At 37.9% G+C, this 21439-nt stretch overlaps 1 protein-coding gene across 10 annotated transcripts; it reads right to left on the bottom strand.

Moving 5' to 3' along the window:
* Window positions 1-1195: 1195 nt before the first annotated feature.
* Window positions 1196-20454, bottom strand: LOC142855923 (killer cell lectin-like receptor subfamily I member 1). 10 transcript variants are annotated; one of them, XM_075982559.1, is made up of 9 exons: window positions 20256-20347; window positions 16069-16264; window positions 14567-14838; window positions 10805-10897; window positions 10204-10269; window positions 6771-6922; window positions 6157-6260; window positions 5525-5619; window positions 1403-1474 (listed from the first exon to the last, which is right to left on the bottom strand). In XM_075982559.1, exons 2-9 carry the CDS (start codon window positions 16071-16073, stop codon window positions 1431-1433), a joined length of 831 nt encoding a protein of 276 aa, XP_075838674.1. In that variant the 5' UTR covers window positions 16074-16264; window positions 20256-20347; the 3' UTR covers window positions 1403-1430. The 10 variants fall into 10 exon arrangements, with proteins under 10 accessions (XP_075838671.1, XP_075838674.1, XP_075838676.1 ...); XM_075982561.1 differs by having other exon boundaries at window positions 20270-20347; XM_075982558.1 differs by lacking the exon at window positions 20256-20347 and adding an exon at window positions 18080-20227.
* Window positions 20455-21439: the final 985 nt, after the last annotated feature.

Here is a 21439-nt window from a genome sequence, read left to right as displayed (position 1 = left end):
GAAAATATCAAAGGGAAGTCATACAATTCTAATGATTTTTATTCAGCAGTTGTAAAGATGTTGGTACCAGTGACTCTAATTAAAAATATCAAAATTCTCAGACAAGAACTAGATGATTTTATTGTGTGTTTTGATATCTATGGTTATATCACATAGGCAATTTGATATACAATTAGCAAGTTCTGATGAGGCTATATAAATTCAGTATGTACCAATACCTTAGTGTCACTGAAATTCTCAGGCAATAATGCTATGAAGGATTTGATCATTGGGTTATCTTAGTTCTGACCTTCTGGATGCCTATTTGTATAAGATATTGCAGTGGTTAGCATAACCCCAAATTATTCTTAGAAAAATAAAGAGACGGAAGGTGAATCACAAGATGGTAGCTTATAGTGATAGGATTCATTAAAACTAATATTTCAAAGGGGTAAAACAATAAGCCTAAGGCAGTTAATCTTAGTGATAAACATTTTTGTTAGTTGATTTTCTTAATTATATTTGTTAGTTTATGTACACTGGAAAACAAATAAGAATTTTTGAATATTTCCTTCTGTCTACTGCATGACTTAAAATGTGTTATATATTATATACTTAACCTACCTTGCAGTATTCATGGTTTATAATGTTACTCCCCAGCTTTATAAAATATTAATACTTTGTTTCATATATAAGAAGTTAGATTCATATGGAAAAAAGTAATTCATGCTAGAAACACGAATAGATTTTGCACTGAAAATGAGACTAACAGTGTAACCTTGTGTCCTTGCCATGTTGGTCTGAGTCATTGGATGGAAACTGATGATATTTTTATGTCTGTGTTCAATGTATCACAACACAGATTTGCTGCCTTTAGTCATTTCCCAGAAGTCTCATAAACTTTCAAAGAACTTTTGTCAAAGATACCTTAAATTACAATGTATGACTCTTGGCCTTCACAGCCTCGTGTTAATGCCATTCTGCAAAATGTATTCAGTTCATTTCCAAAAGTCATCGCACTCTGAACTACCAAAAATCTCCTTAAAAAGACAAGTATAAACCCAGTTATGTTAAGCAATATAAACTTAGACATAAGGCACGGTGAAGTCAATTTATGTAAGTTCAAATTACAGTGGTGTAAACAATTCCAGGCAAAAGAAATAGAAGAAGAATAAGAAAGAAACAAACTAAAACAAGATGAGAACTCAGTGGGGACAGCATTCAATCTTTATTTCCATATTCATTTTCTGAATTATGTTTTTATGGTGTGGAATTCACATGATTTGGAAGCCCCTTCCATTGATGGCCCCACTTGTGAGACGGTTTTTCTTTATCTTAAAAAAATTTCCTTAGCAAATGTACCACATTCTTGTCATCTGTAACTTCTTGGAATCTATAGGGTGTGTTCACCTTCACCCTCACATCTCCATTCTTCATCCTGTTATGGAATGTCAAAGTTTATCCTGTGTTACCTTCTCTGGCTGTCCTTTGAAACCTAGTTGAAAGTTACAATTACTCCATAATTGTTTCATTCTGTATGATTATAAAGCTAACATCAAATTCATGATGACAAGCTCCAGTGAGTTTCTAAACAGTAGATTTTGCCCTTTGGATCACAGGTGCACTGGTGTCTGAGTACCTGGATTTCTGTACTTAGGCAAAACCTTTGCCAAATGGCCCAGCACCAGGGAACATGCTAGAACTCTCCTCTCAAAGGAGTCTTTCAAATGAGCCACAGCCTTTATAGCCTTGAACGTATAATGAGTAAGATCCAGCCAATTACCCAGATGCCAACAAAGAACATTTCGTACTGCTTATATGCAAAATATATGTTTTCATTTAATGAGACACTACTCCTTTTAAAAACCATGCCTCCCTCCTAGATTTGCCTAGACTTTTGTGAAATTTTAAAATATTGTTTATTTATTCCTTTATGAATACCCTCTATTTCCCCTTTTCTCCTAAGGATATTATTTGTTTCCTTTCTTACTTAATTCTTTGTGGTTGCTCAGAGTCTACAGTTACTTTATATTTGCATAAACTATAATAATCTGCAATCAATACCAGTATCATTATGTCTGGTTATTTTACCACATATCATATATTAGGTTAAATAAGGAATCTAAAGAGAATGAGAAAGAAATGAGGAATACAATTCTAGAAGAACCACGGAATTTAGTCTCCTGATTTTACTGTAAAACCTATGAAAGTGAGGCAACCTTTCAGACTGAGCACCCTTGAGCTTTCACTCTCATTCTTGTTCATGCCAGACGTATGTATATCAGGCCTTGGTTATGGTTGTTTCACTAGTCCAACAACTTAAACAGCTTGACATAATAGAGCACCATAGTCTGGATTAGTTGTACAGGCAAATGAAAAATGTTTAATTCTCACGGTTCTAAAGGCTAAATGAGAGCAAGTGGCAGCTCTGGTTGGCTCTGGTGAGAGCCTTCTGGTGTTGTCGCCATGAATGGGTGAGTCATTCATTAGGTCTCACCTCTCATTGAAGGACTACGGACTGTAGTAGCTGCTGGAGTAAGATGGATCATTTTATTTGGTGGTGTTGTCACTAATACATTGCCCATGTTCCAGTAAATAAACCCATTCCCACTCATGTCAGCAGCTAAAATCAGACTCTGCTTGTTGCACATGTATTTAAACACACCAAACCTGGAGGGAACCTTGCTAACCACAGCAGTAATGTGTTCATGAGTTCAACCACCATGCTGAAGGAGACCTCTACACAGTGAAGGCTTCCTCCTGAACACTGGGTAATACACAAACCACATCCAAACACCTATTTTTACAGAGATGTTCTTATTAGGTGAGGAAGAAAAGTTAAAGTGATTGCTTTCTGCCTGCGCCAGAAATCAGTAGCAAATGACCTTGCAGGTGTCATTTTTACTCAAGGAAGAAGGGCAGGTCTGTGTAAGAGTTGGCAAGGATACAGTTGTAAAGGAGATAGGTAAAGGGAGAGAAGAAGACTGGGGCAATGGGGTAAGGGTATTTGTCCAGGAGGAACAAAGGCTGCCTCTGGATAGAGAGAAGACAGATGTGCCACATAGGCAAAGGACAGTTTGTAAAGGTAAATGGGAAAATCCTGAGTTAGGATGTTGTGTTTCATTTTAATTGAGCATGTTAATTAGGTGAGCCAAAGAAGGCTTTTGATTGGTGGACATTGTCAGGCAGTCTCTTAGCTTTAGGAATGTAGCCTAATGATTTTTAGCAAGGCAGAGAGAATGGGGGGGGGGGAGGGGGAGGAAGGGCAAGGCCTGTCAGAGATACATGCCTGAGTGGGTTAATGTCCCTTCACATGTAATATTCAGAAGAGAGTTTCACATTAGTCCTCCCTTCCAGCAACGGGCTCTTGTGTCCTCTGTCAAGGTTCTTTTGCTCCAAAGTACCCTGAGTCATATTTCTAAAACCAGAAGTCTGAATAGGTCTTAAAATGTACTAGTTTCAGGCTGGAGAGATGGCTCAGTGGTTAAGAGCATTGCCTGCTCTTCCAAAGGTCCTGAGTTCAATTCCCAGCAACCACATGGTGGCTCACAACCATCTGTAATGAGGTCTGGCGCCCTCTTCTGGCCTGTAGGCATACAGACAGAACATTGTATACTAAATAAATAAATATTTTAAAAAAAGTACTAGTTTCTTATAGAAAAATATGTATATCTTTATTCTAATGACTATAGCAATTTTCTTTGACTGTATTCCATATACAGCCATCATCTTTATCATCACGATTATTATTCAATATACTGTCATCATCATCATCATCATCATCATCATCATCATTATTATCATCATTTTATGTTAATCGGCCTTTTGGCTTTGTATGTACCACATGTGTCCCTGGGGCCCTCTGAAACCAAAGAAAGTATTGAATATGCTGTAACTGTGCATATAGACAGTTGTGAGATGATACCATCTCATGGGAATCGAACCCTAGTTTGTTGGAAGAGCAGCCAATGCTCCCAGGCGCTGAGTCATTTCTTCAGCATAACATTCATCCTCTCTAAGTGTCAGTAGTAAGACAACGGGGCTCATAGCTGTGGTTTTCCTTTCTAAGTCTTTGTCAAATTTCCCAGATTATTGTATTTTAATGCAAACAATAAATTTTAAAATTCCATTTAGAGGACTGTTAGCCATTGTTTCTTCAAAGATTTGAAACATTAGAATTTTAAATGTTTAGTTATAGAACTTTTAGCACAAGAGCTTCCTTTCATTTTCTGTTCATGGTTTTTGTTCCTCTTTAGGCTCTCTCATCTGTTCTCTCATCATCACTGGGTCACCTTTTGAATGACTGAAAATGCAGTATTAGCTGCTCTCTAGAATAGACAATGTCAGACAACTGTTGCCAAACTCTGAGCTCCTTTTTTAAAAAAAATCATTATTTTATAATAACTCATACAAGAAAGATACAGAAAACCATGCTGATTAAGCCAAGTCAAAATAGGAATTCTTTATTAGCTGATGACAAAGAACAGGCACATGCCTTAATATCCCTTGATGCTCAAGTTCAGGGGTACAGAATTTTTAAAGGCAAAATACACGAAGTTCAGAGTTTACATGAATGTTAGATGATGGTCAGCATAACCTTGGAATATTTATTTCTAGCAGATTATAGTAACAATTATAGATATGAGAATTATTTTTGAGTTTTATCTTCTCTAGTTTTTTTTTTTTAGCTTATGTCAAGTTTGTACAAACATTAATTATTTTGGTTAATAATCTGGGCCATGGAAATCGCAACTTTTTTTTAAGGTAGATGTTAGTGGTGGATAGAGAGACAAGAACTGTCTAAGCAAACCCAAAATGGAGTCTGGACAAGGTGGTGTTTCGCTAGACACTGCAATGTATCTGTGAGTGCATATGTGAGTTATCATGTGCATGCAGGAGCCTGTGAGGATGAGAAGAGGGTGTCTGATCTGGTGGAGTTAGAGTTGCATACAACTGTGAACTGGCATGTGGGTGCTGGGAATTGAACCTGTGGCCTCTAAGGAACAGTGATCACTCTTAATCTCTGATCCAGACTCTGAGTTTCTTAGCTTTTTAAACCTAAGTTGTATTTGTTTTTGCTTTTCATTAAACCAGCTCTTGCTGTCTCAAGCAGTATCATCAACAAATCTCTTAAACAATCTTAAAAGGTATCTGGTTAGGAATCTTACACTGGGTGAATGGACTGTATCTCTCTTCTACCTACTAGATATACTGAGACTCAAAAACATTTGAGCCCTGGGAATACAGACTAGACTGAACAAACCGGTGTAAGAGTATTCCACAAACAGAAAAAACAAGCAGCAACATGGCTCACTGGGTAGCAGCACTTGTCACACACCCCAGACACCTGAGTTTGATCCCTGGAATCCACATAAAAGTGGAAGAAGAGAACCAGTACCCTCAATTCTCCTATGACCTCCACATGTATACTGTGGCATCCCCTGCTCCTAACACATAAAACAAATTATAAATTTAAACAGTTTTGTTATTCATAGTTTAATAAAATTATGCTAATGAAATAGTTACAATGGCTTATTAAACTCACAGGTGTATGCTTTCTTAGTTGAACAGTCTTCAAGAAAAAATTGTTTTCCATTCAGATAATGACAACTATGATTCTTTTTTTCTGAATCATTAATTCTGTGTGAAAACAATAAAAAAGAAATCAGAAATCAAGAGGTAGTCACTGCAGATAGCATTTCTTATCTCAAAGTTAGAATTAGCTAAACTAAAACAAGCATGGGACAACGAGAAGAAAAATATTACTAGAAGAAAGCAAAGAGCCATGATGAAGCAGGGTGGGGGGTGGGGTGATTTAATTGCAAATTAGCAAGCTTAATGGAAAACATGAGGCACATGCTAATCTTACACTGTCTGAGAAAAAAATAACTTGTGATTCCAATAAAAAGGAAACAACACAATGGTTAGAGTTACAGACTTCCTAAAATGATGTGTAATTGTCTCCAGGGAGTCCAGTAAAATAAAAACACACACATTTTGAAGGTGAGAATATTTGAAGCTAACATGTTTTCTCTGTTATGGTACACTGCTGCTTCCGTAGCAGAGGTCTCTCTCTTCTTCTGGATGCTCCTTTTGTGCCACACACTGATAGGACGCACATGCACAACAATCGCACTACCCTCAGCAAGGTCCAAATTATTCAAACGTTGCACTTACCTGGTTTGCTGTATTTTGGTGCCATTTTCACACAACCAGGACCCACCGGTTTCATCTATGTTGAGTTTAATCCACCCTTGAATTTCAAACATTAGCAAGTTTTCCTGTTGAGTAGAGAAAAACCACAATCCATAACTGCTTATGTAATCCTAATCAAATTTTTCTTTTCCTTATCCATATATATATATTTAACATTTGAGACAGAATTTCACCCCATAGTCCAAGCTAGTCTGGAAACTCACTGTATAAACCAAACTGGCTTCAAACTCAGGGTGGTTCTCCAGTCTTACCCTCCCAGGTACTGGCGTTTAGGGAATGAGTTTCTACCCTAGCAGTTCGGCTCCTTCTTTACTAAACAACAGTTTTGGGTCTCCCGAGGGCTTGCACAAGGGGAACATTCCTGTGGGAGCTCATTTGTTACTTTTGTTTTCATGTAACATTATACATTGCAATTCTGTAGACAACTCTCTTCTTTCTCACCCAGAAAAAATAGTAAATTATCATTAATTCCATCACAGGCCTTCCATAACATTCAGTTTCCAACATCTTCATGACCAGTGCTCTCAGAGCAAAACAGTTACAAAGAAACAGGAAAGTAGGAGCCTGTGACCCACCAGCTCTGCTTTGGAGTCTATCTCCACAAGATGAGAGTTCCATTTCTTACAGGAAGATTGACTGTCTGCCCAGGTACTTATTTCACGAAAACTATGATAGAAATTGTTTCCAAAAGCAAACCAGTCCAGTGAACAATTGTAACAGGCGCCATCTAGGAAACACACATGTGTGAAATGGGTGCTCAGCACTAGAATAACCATCATTAATGCAACTACTAGGCTTTTGTGAGACTTGTGAATACTCCTTAGAAAGCAAAGCTTCATTAATATTTTTGCTGGTGCCACAGGTTAATGTAAGCTCCAAGGATGCTCAGCCAGCCTCTTGCCCATGAGCTACACTACAGTCCTAAGCACTATGCCAAAGTGTTCTGTAATATTTATACAATTCTTATCTGATAACAATTAGTGATGACAAATTTTTGTTTTAAAAATTTCTACATAAAAATCAGTATAAATTGATTTCTGTAAAGAAAACAAGTTTCAATATTATTTTTGACATAATAATGTATAAATATGCAATGGTAAGTGACATAATTATGTGAATAGGAGAAAGCAGTTACTTAAATGATTCTCAATCTGCAGTTGTTTTTATGAATAAACAAATATGTGTCTCTGAATACACAAAACTAAAGTACATAAGAAGCTTTAGACTGGTATTCTCAGTATTTAAGAAATACACATTTCATTTTCATTTCTATTACACTTATAATCATCCATTTGCCCTCAGAAAAATGAGGGCAGTTACTTCTCTGTCTCTCATGTCATACAATTATTTCCATGACAACATGTGTTTGTGAAACATAAATTATATTTCTTTACTTTGTTAATTTATTAAAATAACATTTTTTCAACTGAAAAATATTTTATAGGTAATATATGTCTAAGAAAGTATATAAAAATTGATAAAGCTCCTAGGTAAGACATTGGACATCACCCACCTCCTACTAACATTCCTTAAACCTGCTGAACAGCCCTAGTCCACACCTTTCCCCTGGACTTCTTATTCTGGTCACAACTTCAGCAGAGCACAAGAGCTATTGGTACAATAGTTGGAAATGTAGGCTACTGTACTAGTAAATATCAACCCCAAGACCACAGAAAATGTAAAGATTCTTGCAGGATAAATAACACAGTAAAAGAATAACATAACTCTCCTTTGTTTAAATGGCATGTATCAAATTTTGAGCTGAAGACCAAAGAGTTTGAGGAGAATGGTCATTACGTCATCACGATCCATGGAGACATTGTGTCCATGTTGACCATGACAAGAAAAGACCTCAAACTATGTAAAATGAATAGCTTAACAAATGGTGCTGAGAACACAGGATATTGAAACATAAAGATGCTGAAGAAAACTTATAGGCAAGATCCTTTAAAACCTCTTGGGAGCAAGACCAAGAGACAAGGAAAGGATAGACAGCTCATTATTTTAAATTATTTCATTGTATGCTATTTTTAACAGTTTGCTTGAAGAGCTTAGGGAAGTTTTATCAGCTCTTTTCTAGTTGGAGTTAGAGTTGTCTATTTCTCCCAGACTCTCCCACATTTTTTCCAGTGTAAGCTGCCTAATACCTCCTCAATACCTTGGGAAAATATGGTTCAAATGCATAACACTGCCTTTTTCTGGTGACTTTCTAAAACAATAGATACAAATTTTTAGCATGGGCTGACTTTTATTATATCACCTTTTCCATTCAGTATGTTTTTCAACACATCATTGTAGAAGCATTTAATTTGTTTATTGTTGACTCATATCCCATGGCATGATGAAACAATACCTTGCCTTAATCAGCATTGCTATTGCTGTGATGAAATACTCTAACCACAAGAACTTGGAAAGGAAAGGATTTATTTGGCTCATACTTTCATATTGCTTTTCCTCATCGAAGGAATTAATGACAGGAACTCAAACAGGGCAAGAACCTAGAGGCAGGGACTGATGCAGAGGCAATAGAGGGATGCTCCTTACTGGCTTGCTATTCTTATTACTGATTTACACAAGAAGGAATACTAATAACCACAAGACACAGTCAATATTAAACTGTCTTAAAATTTCCTTTACCAATGTTATTAATCTAACTCTTCAATTTAGACCCCGGAAGATTTTAGAACAAGGGCAGAAAGCAGCCACATTTCTTGCACAACTGTGGTAAAAGTTGTCCCTAGGCTACTTGCTAATACTCTCCTCCTCTGAGACTTCTCATACTTGTCCACCACTATTTATATCACTCTCAGCACTGCTGTGCATATTCCTACTAGCATGGTCCATTAAGCCCTGCTTAAGGCATTCTGCTGCTTTCCTAATCTAAATTCCTGCAGTCCACGTTCCCCTAACAAGCAAAATGGTTAGGACTATCACAACAATATGCCACTCCCTTGTATAACTTCTGTCTTAGGATTCTCTAGAGAAACACAACAGATAGAATATCTATGTTTATATGTACATTTTTTAGAGTGGCTTACAGGTTGTGTTACAGTTTTTTTTTAAACTGACTCTCTTCCAACAGAAAATCCAAGAAACCAGTAGAACAGTCTACAAGGCCTGATGTCTCAACTGATTTTCAGTATGCACAGAAATACTGAAGAAGTAGGCTTTTATGTCAGTAAAGGAATGAACTTGCCATCAATAGTGAGGGCAATCAGGTAAGAGCAAAAACTTCTATTTTTTTATGTCCTTGATATAGGCTGTCACAGGAAGTTGTGCCACAGATTAAAGGTGGATCTTACCCTTTCAAAATATCTGAATTTAAGGTGTGTCTTCCCACTTCAAATCATTTGATTAAGGAAAATCTCTCAGACCAGATGTATACCCAAATGTTTGGGTTTGAGTTAATTCCAGATGGAGTCAAGTTGACAACCAAAAATAACCAGCATACTTGTCAACCACTGACCTGGTGACAGCTGTTTTGAATGTTTACAGTTAAGAGATATTATGATGAAATATTTAGAAATATCTGTATACAATCATTTGAGGACATGGTTTTCTTTCCCCTATTCACATGCATAATTGTAGAATTCATGAAAATGTATACCAGGTCTGTTTTCTCTACAGGGTCATCATTCTTTGTACTAGGAATAAGCACACCTAGAAATACTTTCTAATAAATTGATATTTATTTTCAAGCAACAGCATAATGAAAAATTTATATTTAGAACTCAACATATTTAAATCTCATTTTTCTCCTAATAGGAATTTTAAAAACCCACATATACTTGTAGTCTTTGGGGATTTCGTTTTCAGATTCTCTTTTCTTAGAGTTAATCCATGTGAGTTCCTCCCTGGTAAGGGACTGAATGAACAACACTTTATCAGTCTTTTATGGTTCATCAACATTGGCCGAAATGGGAACATCTCTTGGTCCACTAATGAAAAGTCCTGGAAGTGAACACTACAGAGTTAATACTCACCAAAATCCTTAGGATTAATACTCACCTTCCTTTTTAGGAAGCAGAGGATGAAGAGGCGAGCTTTTTCTGCTTTGTTCTTGGCTAGAAAATACTAGGGCACAATTCGAGGCAGTAATTAGTAGTGCTTAGGATATATGTGATCATTGGGGTGCTGTGAAATAGTTTCCACAGGGAGTCAAACTATCATATTGCTGAAAGCACAACTGGAGTCGAGGTTCTTTTGTTCATGTCCTGCCTTCATTGGATAATGAATAAAGAAACTGCCTTGGCCTTTTAAAAGGGCAGAACTTAGGTAGGTGGAGAAAACAGAACTGAATTCTGGGAGGAAGAAAGCAGAGTCAAGGAGATGCCATGGATTGTCTGCCTGAGACAGATGTTGGTTAGAATCCTTCCCAGTAAGCCACTGCCACATGGCGATATACAGATGAATAGAAATAGGTTAAATCAAGATGTGAGAGTCAGCCAATAGGAGGCTAGAGCAAATGGAACAAGCAGTGTTTCAATTAATACAATTTCTGTGTGGTTATTTCAGGTGTAAGCTAGCTGGGCAGCTGGGATGAACAAGCGGGCCCTCCTCCCTGCAACACACAACTACTACAACATAAAGGAATTCCATAATTACTTACATTTTGGAAGTAAGATCCCCACGGTTGTCATAAGCACCACACACAAGGCTCCAAGGATGCCAGTCACTATTTTCCATATTGTTGTTTTTGGACCTGAAAAGAAAAACAGTGACAATGAGGGAGTTTCAAACTTTCAGGTAGGTATTGAAGATCCAGTCTGCATCCATTTTAGGATTTAAGGACATCTTATAGATAATAAAACTAGGTTCATTCCTGTTTATGAGCAAACTTCTGCTTCTTAAGGATTTGGCTATGCTCAACCTGTAACCTTAACTACAAATGGTTCTGTACTGCCTGTTCCAGGAATGGTAATCATGTCTTAGTTTCAAAAACTTTTTACAACCATCTTGCAACCTTACCTCTGTTTCAAAAGGTTGTATGACCATGTATGACTATCTTGTCATGCCTACCTGTTCTTATGATTGCCTTGTTATGTCCACCTTACAAGCAGATTGTTGTTTCAGGAGGTTGTTAGAACTAACATGAATACTTATGTTCTCTTCCTGCGACTCTACCTTTTTTGCCTGCCAAGTCCTCCAGTTGGAAACCCCCTAACCCTGAGTTATAACATCCTTGCTTTCTTCACACCCAGTGCTGACCTCTTGAACCCTGCCATAGGAGCAGGCAGCCTGTGTACATGAATAAAAAAAAAACTTGCTTTACTTAATTGCTTTTTTCAATTAATTAGGCCTTGATAATTTGGGTTTATGGTCAATCTCCTCCCATCTTTGGGATCACTAGTCCCATAACTCCACCTTCTTTGAGATATTCAAATACCACGTGTTATCTGGTTTTTACTGGGTAAATCAACTGTGCTATGTTAAAGTTAAAGCCTTTTTTTTTTTTTTTGTTTAAACCAAAAGAGGGGAAATGATGGAGTAAGGTCATTGGTTAAATAAAAAGAAACTGCTTGGCCCTCATTGTTTAGAAGATAGGTGGGAGGAGTAAACAGAACAGAATGCTGGGAGGAAGAGGAAGTGAGCTCAGACTCCACAGCTCTCCTCTCGGGAGCAGACACCTTAAAGAGACGCCATGCTCCCAGCTCCTGGGAAGATGCATGCGATAAAGCTCCGACCCAGGATGGACATAGGCTAGAATCTTCCTGGTAAGACCGGTGCTACACAGATGATAAGAAATGGGCTAGTCCAGGTGCGAGAGGCTAGATAGAAATGGACCAAGCAGTGTTTAAAAGAATACAGTTTCCGTGTAATTATTTTGGGGCATAAGCTAGATGAGCAGGCGGCCGGGGTGCTGGGAACGCAGCCCGCTGCCCTTATTTCTGCATCCCAGTGCCATTATCAATGGCTTCTCAGTCAGCCTCCATTGTCAGCCACATTCAAAGATTCTGCTTTGATCGCATGCTCGTTCAGTCCCAGTCCAGCTGGATTTGGTGAACTCCCATTAGATCAGGCAAACTGTCTCAGTGGGTGAACCAACCCCTTGCGGTCCTGACTAGCTTGCTAATCTTCTCCCTCCTTCTGCTCTTCAACTGGACCTAGGGAGCTCAATCCAGTGTTTTGATGTGGATCTGTCTCTATCTCCATCCATTGCCGGACAAAGGACGAACACCTTCCTAGGCCTGTATGGAGGGGGGAGGGCCTTGGACTTCCCAGAGGTCAGGGTACCCTGTCCTCTCTGAAGACTGGAGGGGAAGGGAGAAGGGTGAGTGGGGAAGTGGGAGGGGAATGGGAGGAGGGGAGGAAGTAGAAATTTTTTTAATGGAAAACTAAATAAGTAAAAAATGGGGGAGGGGAAATAAATGATTTTTTAAAGTCTATTTGCTTATTTTACATTTTGACCACAGTTCCCCTCCCCCCTCTCCTCCCAGTCTCTTCTCAACCTCTCCTTCTGCCTCACATTCAGGCCTCCTTTTCTGTTAAGAAAAGGGCAGGCCTCCCATGGATATCATCAAAACATGGCATATCAAGTCCCAGTAAGTCTAAGTACCTCCCCATGTATTAAAGCTGGACAAGGTGACCCAGTATGAGAAGGGATCTAAAATCCAGAAAAGGAGTAAGAGATTGCCCTGCTCCCACTGTTAGGAGTCCCACAAAAAGACCAAGTTACACAACTGGCCCATATATGCAGAGGGCCTCATCAGTCTCATGGATGTCGGTCAGTTCAGACTCTGTGAGTCCCTATGAGCCTAAGTTAGTTGAATCTGTATTTTTTTTTTTTTTGCAATTTACTTGACCACTCTGGCTCCTACAATCGTTCCTCCCTCTCTTCAGCAGGACTCCCCAATGTCTGCCTAATGTTTGTCTCTGTTTCCATCAGTTGCTGGGTGAAGCCTCTCTAATGATAATTTGAGTAGTTACCAATCTGGTCACAGGAGATGGTCAGTTCAGGCTACATATCCACAATTGCCAGAAGTCTTAGCTGGGGTCATCTTTGTATGTTCCTGGGAGTTTCCCTTGTGCTACCTGACCCTGAAACGCTCCCCTCCTTTCTAGTCATCTCTTTCAGTACTCACCCCGTCATCCCCCCTAGTCTGATCCCTCAGGTTCTCATCCCCTCCTTGCCCTGACTATGAAATTTCTCCTATTTCCCCTTTCCAAAGAGATCCAAGCAACCCCATTGAGCCCCCACCCCCTTGCCACTTGGCCACTCTGTGTTGTGATGAGGGAGCGGGCCTGCTTTTTGTCCCTCCTGGCTCCCGCCAGGTTAGCTTAACACCCAAAATAACAACGCACAAACTGTATTCATTTAAACACTGCTGGCCCATTAGTTCTAGCCTCTTATTGGCTAACTCTCACATCTTGATTAACCCATTTCTAATAATCTGTGTAGCACCACAAGGTGGCGGCTTACCGGGAGAGATTCAGCATGTCTGACCTGGCAGTTGGTTCCATGGCGTCTGACTCACTTCCCTTCTTCCAGAATTCTGTTCTGTCTACTCCACCCACCTATGTTCTGGCCTATAAGGCCAAGCAGTTTCTTTATTAATTAACCAATGAAATAACAGAAAGATAGAAGACCCACCTACATCAACTCTGGGTCTGTGGATTGTATCATAGTTATCCTTCACTTTATAGCCAATATCCACTTATAAGTGAGTACATATGTTTAACTTTCTGGGTCTTATTCACCTCATGCAGGATGATTGGAATTTTTAAAATATCATTCAATTGTGTTCTTAAACACAATACAATTCTGTCAGAATCTGCTTCTTAGATATTTGAGAGAAACAGATCATAATTTATTCTACTGTAGTATCCTAGACTAGCTGGGGTCAAGGGTGTTATAAAGTTATGTAATTAATATAGTGTGACTAATTTAGCATGGTTATACTTCCTTTTCATTCTGTTGCTGTGACAAAATTACTCTGGGGAAAAAAGGTACATTGAATGTGAAAGGGACATTTTCAGTTTATAGTATGTCCTTTTATAGTATGTAGAGATGTTCTATCAGTATAGGAGCTTGAAGTAACTGGTCACATGAACAGTCAAGAGCAGAAAGCCATGAACACACTCATGTGTTGATCTACCCCTTTCTGCTCTTACAAAGTTCAAAGCTCCAAACTTGGGAATAGTGTCTCCCACTTGCAGGCAGTCTTTCCATATCAGTTAGGGTACCAATATAATCCACTACAGACATGCTCCCAGGCCAAACTGATATAAACAGTCTCTTAGTAGTACTCTTCCTCATTGATTCTCTGCTGTGTTACATTGACCATGAAAAATAGTCAAGACAGGTATTGAAGCTGCAATCTAAAACCTAGTGCTGAGATCTGTCACTTGCAGAATGGACACACCACTGTACCTTGTCTTTTTCCTCTGACAACCCGTTTTGGGGAGAGGAGCTGAGGCGTTCTGTCGAATGTCACTTCTGCATAGTTTAGTTGCTCCTCACTTAGCATTACAGACCTCTGCTTGGCTTTAGGTTTTCTTTGCTTCTTTGTAGACTTAGCTGTCTTTATCTCTGTGTAAGAAATGTCCTGCTTGTTTGCTGTATGTTCATGGTGTTTGTTGTGAGGCATTTTGTTCTGCTTCACCTCAGTTTTGGCAGCCTGCTGCCCTTCTACTGGAGTATCTCTGCAAAAAAAAAAAAAAAAAAACAACAACGAAAACACATACACATGCACCCTGCATTGCTGAGCCATCTCTGAGCCTTGGCTCTCATGTAGTATCCTAGACTAGGATTTGTTTATGAAATTGGCAGGTGAAATGAAGAAAACAAAAGTACAGATCCCTCTCTGATATAATACTTTCACTGCTAAGTATTTTAAATCCTCAGTAATGGGTTTTTCCACCAAAGAAATAAGCCAAGTCAAGTCAAATTAATAAGACCAGCTTTAATTTGAGCAAAACATGTCTTGCTTTGTGATCTCAGGGAATGAATAAAGACTACAGGTTTATGGACCAGAGCTTAAATACCCTGTAAATACAGCATTGAGCAGCTCCATAATAGAAACTACCACCTGGCAGGCTTTCTCAGAGGCAGGATTTTGAAAGGGAGAATGAGGGGCTGAGGCAGAGCTTCCGATGAAACAATTCAATAATCCCTTAAAAAACTCGCAACCACTTTCCCTCTCTGAGCTTGTTTTTAAAGGTGTTGACCTGGAATTTTCTACAAGTTTCCTTCTTGGCATTCCATGCATGATTAAAATCTATAATAATAAAAAAACTGGCTAAAATGTCACTGTATTAATGAAAAAATAGAGATTTTAATTAAAGCCAATTTGAAATCAGATGCCTATAAAATATATTTGTAAAATAAAGAATTATTTAGTGGAGTATATTATTACTAGAAAGAGAGTAAGTTTACCTAGGAACTTTATAAATTTGGACAGAAGCATGATAGTCTCCTTACCCAAGACCGTTTTCTATCTAAGAAGTTCACAATTATTTAACACACACACACACACACACACACACACACACACACACACACCAGGCACAGAGGTCCCCCAATATGGGTCATCAGATTAATCTTATGGAGCACAAACAAGGGACAAGTAAGGGAAACAACTGGCCTTTGCAAAGCTCAATATAACACAAAATCACAAATTTGAAATAAAGTCACACAGATTAAAAGAACAATAGCCAACTCTGAGTAGTAAGTGATAAAAGTGCCTTAAAATTGGTTATCAATATACTAATAACTGTTGTCAAGTGTTTACTCTCAATTTAAATATTTTAGCCTACATAAATTTTAAATGGAAGTTTAAGTTATGTAGCACCAGTTTTCATCACCATTGTATTTTATCTTATATAGAGGAAAGTTGAATGAGAATACAGTGATGATCATGAAAAATGACTAACCTCATCTCCACTGAATGCAAGTTCTTTTTTTTATTTTTTTGAGACAAAGTTTCTCTGTAGCTTTGGTGCCTGTCCTGGAATTAGCTCTTGTAGACCAGGCTGGTCTCAAATTTACAGAGATCCTCCTGCTTCTGCCTCCCGAGGGATTAAAGGCATGCACCACCGCTGCCCAGCTCCGAATACAACTTCTAAAAGTCTAAAAAATGATCATGTATAAATACATGTATGATCCAATTAAAAAGTTTTGGATTTGTTTTCCTTTTGCTATGCTAGTGGTATAGTAAGTCTTCAAAAGTTCAGAGTTTTAACATTAATTAATGAAGTTCTGATAAGCTGTCAATCTAGCCCTTGTAAAGTAATGCTACTATTATCACAATCACAAGCTCAAATTTTTAAATTTCCTTTGGTAGTCTCTAAAAATAGGCTTAAAAATGCTTCTCATCATGCTACAAACATCTCCATCCAATCTATATATCCAACCCTCTGGAAAATGTGTTAATACTTTTAAGTCAAAATAATTTGTGGGCTCCCAAACTTTTACTGTGATTCAAAGATATGTCTACTGATTCCTCTATAATGTAGATTTCAATAGAGATTACGAACAGTGGTAAACTTTTATCTAATTTTATAAACTTAAAAAGTCTTTATATGCTTCAAGAAATTAACGCAGATCCATGTGTCACAGGTCAAACAGACTCCAGATACATAATCCTGTCAACCAGCAGCCTAAATTTCTTGACCGGCGGCTCATTTCTGAGAATGAGATCTCCCCCGACTCTTCCCTGGTCTTGGTATTTCTCTTGTCCGGCTACTAAGACTATGGGTATAGATGTTTCAAATGTATACTCAAGATAAAAAATTTTATCTAAACTACTTATATTAGTAAGGATTCTCTAGAGTCACAGAAATTATGGAATAAATCTCTCTCTGTGTGTCTCTCTGTCTCTGTCTCTCTCTGGAAATATATATGTATATGAAAATTTACTGGAATGACTTACAGGCTACTGTTAAACCAACCCAACAATGGCAAGTTATAAAAGGAAAAGAAGAATCTTTGAGTGTTTCAGCTGGTCTTTAGTATATGCTGGAATCCAGAAGAAGTAGTTTCCAGTGTCAGTGAAGGAATGGATATACTAGCAAGGTAAGAGCAAGCAGGTAAAGAACCAAACCTTCCTTCTTGCATTCCATCAGAAGATGTGTCTTCCCACCTCATGATCCAGATCAGAGGTGTGTCTTTTTTTCCTCGAGACAGGGTTTCTCTGTAGCTTTGGAGCCTGTACTGGAACTTGCTCTTGTAGACAAGCCTGGGCACAAACCTACATAGAATCTGCTTGCCTCTACCTCCCGAGTGCTGCCATTAAAGGTATATGCCACCACAGCCTGGCTCAGAGGTGTGTCCTCTTACCTCCAAGGTCAATATTAGAAATGGATTTACTTCAAACCAAACAGAATATCTGTTACAGGTATGTTCTTATTTTTGGGTTGTAGTTCATTCCAGTTGACAAAGAAGAACCACTACCTTTTGTCTGTCTATCTGTCCTAGCAAAATTCAAATTCACTACAAACTGCTCCAGCAACTAGACAGCCCCAGATGTTCCCCTGGAATATGCATCCTAGACAACTCCAAAGTGGCTAGCCCCAGATGATCTAGCCTCACAAATTGCTCCAATGCTACCTACACTTTCTCATCCCTGGTTGGTTCTACAGAGTTCTGCAGAGTCTGGACAGTGAATTACACAGCCTCTTCTTCCCAGACTTGGCCAACATTCAAGCTTCCTTGGGTCCCTAACAGGGATGCCCCAATATCTACAAAAAGTAACTAAAAAGAGAGACATGAGGTTTCTGTCCCACACGGTCCCTCAACCATTCAATCCCAAAGAAACACACAGAGGTCTACATTAACTATAAACTAGTTGGTCTAGTAGCTCAGGCTTTTCTTGTTAACTCTTATAACTTATATTAGCCCATAATTCTTGTCTGTGTTAGCCACATGATCCACATGATTTGGTACCTTTTATTAGTGAGGCCTTCTTATCTTACTTCCTCTGTGTCTGGCTTTCTCTGTGTCTGGGTGATGAATGCAGACTGAACTTTCCTCTTCCCAGATTCTCTTGTTCTCACTGTCCCACCCATACTTCCTACCTGGCTACTGACCAATCAGCATTTTATTAAACAAGTACAAGAAACAAATCTTTACTGGGTAAAACCATTGTCCAACAGCACAGCTCCTTAACCTAAAACTTAATGAATTTTGTACTTTCCTCTTGGGCTTCTTACTCTTCCTACTTCCTCCCTCACTGGCCCCACCTTCAATCCCTTTAGACTCATAACTCCCTTTACATTTATCTTTGCCCCTAATCAGCAGGAAGTAGCCAGAAAAATGATGCCCACTTACCTGATACTTGACAACTCAAAAATAAAGTGAAAAAGTTGGGATTGAAGGACTCTATAATAGGCTGAAGCATAGCAAACATGGAACTATCAGGTCTTGCACTCCCCCCTTCCCTCTTCCTTTCTAAACCATTAAATTATATTCCTAAAGCTCGCCAACAGGGCCATTCCCTGATTTGACCATTTCCTTATGCATAGCTCATTTATGAAGATGATCATCAAGGTCCATCTCAAAATACCAAGGTCGAGTGATCAAAACTCATGCTTTGGCTACAATGACTAACCTGTCCAAACAGGACTTACCAACTAATCCTAACACAGACTTCCCCCTTTTATCCTAAAAATTCTGTCTTTGTCTGATTCAGAGGCATAACTCCCCTCAACTTCTTTCTCTGGGGTAATGTCATCTCTTTTTTGTTGAGTATTTGGTGTCTGGATGTGTTCTGTAGCAACCCTAAGACCCTTTTACTTAACATGCATAAAAATAGTGGAGTTGCAATATGCTCTGTTTGCAGGGTTTTATGGGAATTTGGAAAGGTTTCTACTTCAATGGAAATTAAAGAACATGTTTTAAAGCTACTTAAAGATGGAGTTTCAAAAGCTACAAAATAGTGGAGAATGTCTTGATACATAAACCTTTTGGATAGCCATGATATTTTCTAGGAAAAATTTTATTAAAGGAGAAAATTGAAGCAAATATTTTTAAGATGGAGAATTTTTACAATTTTTTTTCAAAATTTATCTAAAAATTGGTTGAATTCATACATCCACAGGTGTTGAATTCACACATCCACATTTGTTGGTACACATATGCATTCATTTTAAAGGCCTCGTAGGATATTATGAAAATTGAATTTTACAATCAATGAAAATGCAGAGCTTTGGAATATAGTCCCACTAGATACACCCACAGAACACTCCGATACCAAAAGCTCAGGGAGCTATGTGAAGAAGCCTGTTTCGTTTTTAATGAGAACAGAACGGGAGTGAATCCAGATGGAAGGGATGTAGATAAAAACTGGGAGGAATGGAAGGATGGAAAACTGTAATCTGGATATGTTATGTGAGAAAAAGAATCTTATTTTCAATAAAAGGAAAAAAGAAAATTATCATTCAGATTAGACAATTGAATGTATAAATCAATCAATGACTATATTAAGAGACATAATAAACTAGCTCAAGCAAAACAAGATTATAGTTTTAGACACAAAAGTGAGGAAAACAGCAGATAGGGCTATAATTACTTAGCTTTATAGAAAATGCCAATTTTATTACAAAGAAGCACGTAAAAAACTTTCACGATTAACCATGTAAATACAATTAATTACATGCAATTTCCCCCATAAAACCAGTAAAAAATTACACGCAGATACAAATTTGCAAATAAGACAAAAGGATATAGAGTATTACTCGCAAAGATAAACACTCTCTCACACACATAGAAAAAAAGATAAACTATAATTTACCTATTGGAAATGAAACTCGCCACTAAGTATAAAAAGCTAAATGATTTATAATGGCCTTTTCAAACACTTTCAGATAGTGAGAAAATAAAGACTAATTTATTAAATCAATTTGAGAGAAGCTAGACAGTTGGCAAAATAAAAACAAAATATCATATAGAAAGGATAGCTAAATTCACTTTACACCAGTGCGTATAAAATGGAGACATATATTTCACAGAAACTGCTTTGTCTTCAAGGTAATATTTAAATTGCTTTATTGAGATGTAAGCTATCATCAAAGAGCGACACATGGTGACAACTTGAAAGACAAAGTGAAGGCAGTGTACTCACCTAGAGTAACTCACCCTAGTCTGATTGCTTTTCAAAGAATCCTGGGACTTCAACAGTGCCCTTACACTGTTTAATTCACTGGATGAATAACACTGCATAACAGGTTGTGTAGTGCCTGAATGTCCATGACATTTCTGCTTCAAAACTTTTTAAAAGCTGTATATTTGTGAAGCGGTATTGAGGAAGAGAAAAGGAAGTATTTTTCATTTTGTTTTTCACTGCTAATTTATTGTGTGCACTGCCCCCAGCTGATACTTTCCAGGAAGAGAGTATGTGATTTTAGCACTCCACTGAGTTTACTTTGAAAAATGTTTCATACATCATAGTTCACTTCTTATAAAATGTGTAAGGGAATGTTACATGTAAAAGCTGTTGAGTGGAAATATATCAAGTGTGGGGCTGTAAAATAGAATAAACCAGGGCTACACGGAAGTGGATTTCCACAGAATAAATAATGGGTAGCATTATTACAGAAAAAGGCACATTTTTAGCTTTTTGTATAAATTATGCTGTGTACTTTTCAGTGCCAAATCACATAGTGTTCTCATACTTTATTGTAAATGTGTATTATACTATACACTGGTATGATATAATAATTTAAGATTAAATAAAGAATTTGAGTAAACAAATGTGAATAAATTTAAGCTCAGTATCACAAGCTCAAAATCCTAAGTATTTGGGAAACTAAGGCTTGGTGGCAAGTTCAAAGATTTCTTAGGTTACAGAGTGAGTTCAACCAACCACTCAGTGGATCCAAAAAGATTTTAAAAAGTGAATAGAGCTGTTGTGTCAAGTTCATCTAGCATGAGGTAGGCCCTTGGTTTAGTCCTCAATAACCATGAGATAATGGCAGAAACAAAATCCAAAAATCCTTAAAGAATTCAAATTATCAAGATAAAAACATGTGATGAGTCATCTCCTGCCGTTGTTGATGACAAGAAGACACACAGTATTCCCAACAATCTATTATCTCCTTAGTTGTCATTTAATACAAGCAATGGTCATAAGCTTCTCAGTACAGAAAATAATAACTTTATCTTATTTAGCTCCTTGTCAGTATCCGAAGTCTCAGTTACATAATAAACACCTCCTCTATGCTGTAGATGAGTCTCTTTCAGCTCTTTTCCTTCTCTTGTCATTCTGATCCCCCTGAAGAATACACTGTTTTGATCAATGTTGATGGC

The sequence above is a fragment of the Microtus pennsylvanicus genome, chromosome 8 (genome assembly GCF_037038515.1).
Source record: "Microtus pennsylvanicus isolate mMicPen1 chromosome 8, mMicPen1.hap1, whole genome shotgun sequence".
In the NCBI taxonomy this organism is placed as follows: Eukaryota; Metazoa; Chordata; class Mammalia; order Rodentia; family Cricetidae; genus Microtus; species Microtus pennsylvanicus.
Note: the sequence above shows the minus strand (reverse complement) of the source record. Positions and strands in the feature narration are given on the sequence as shown.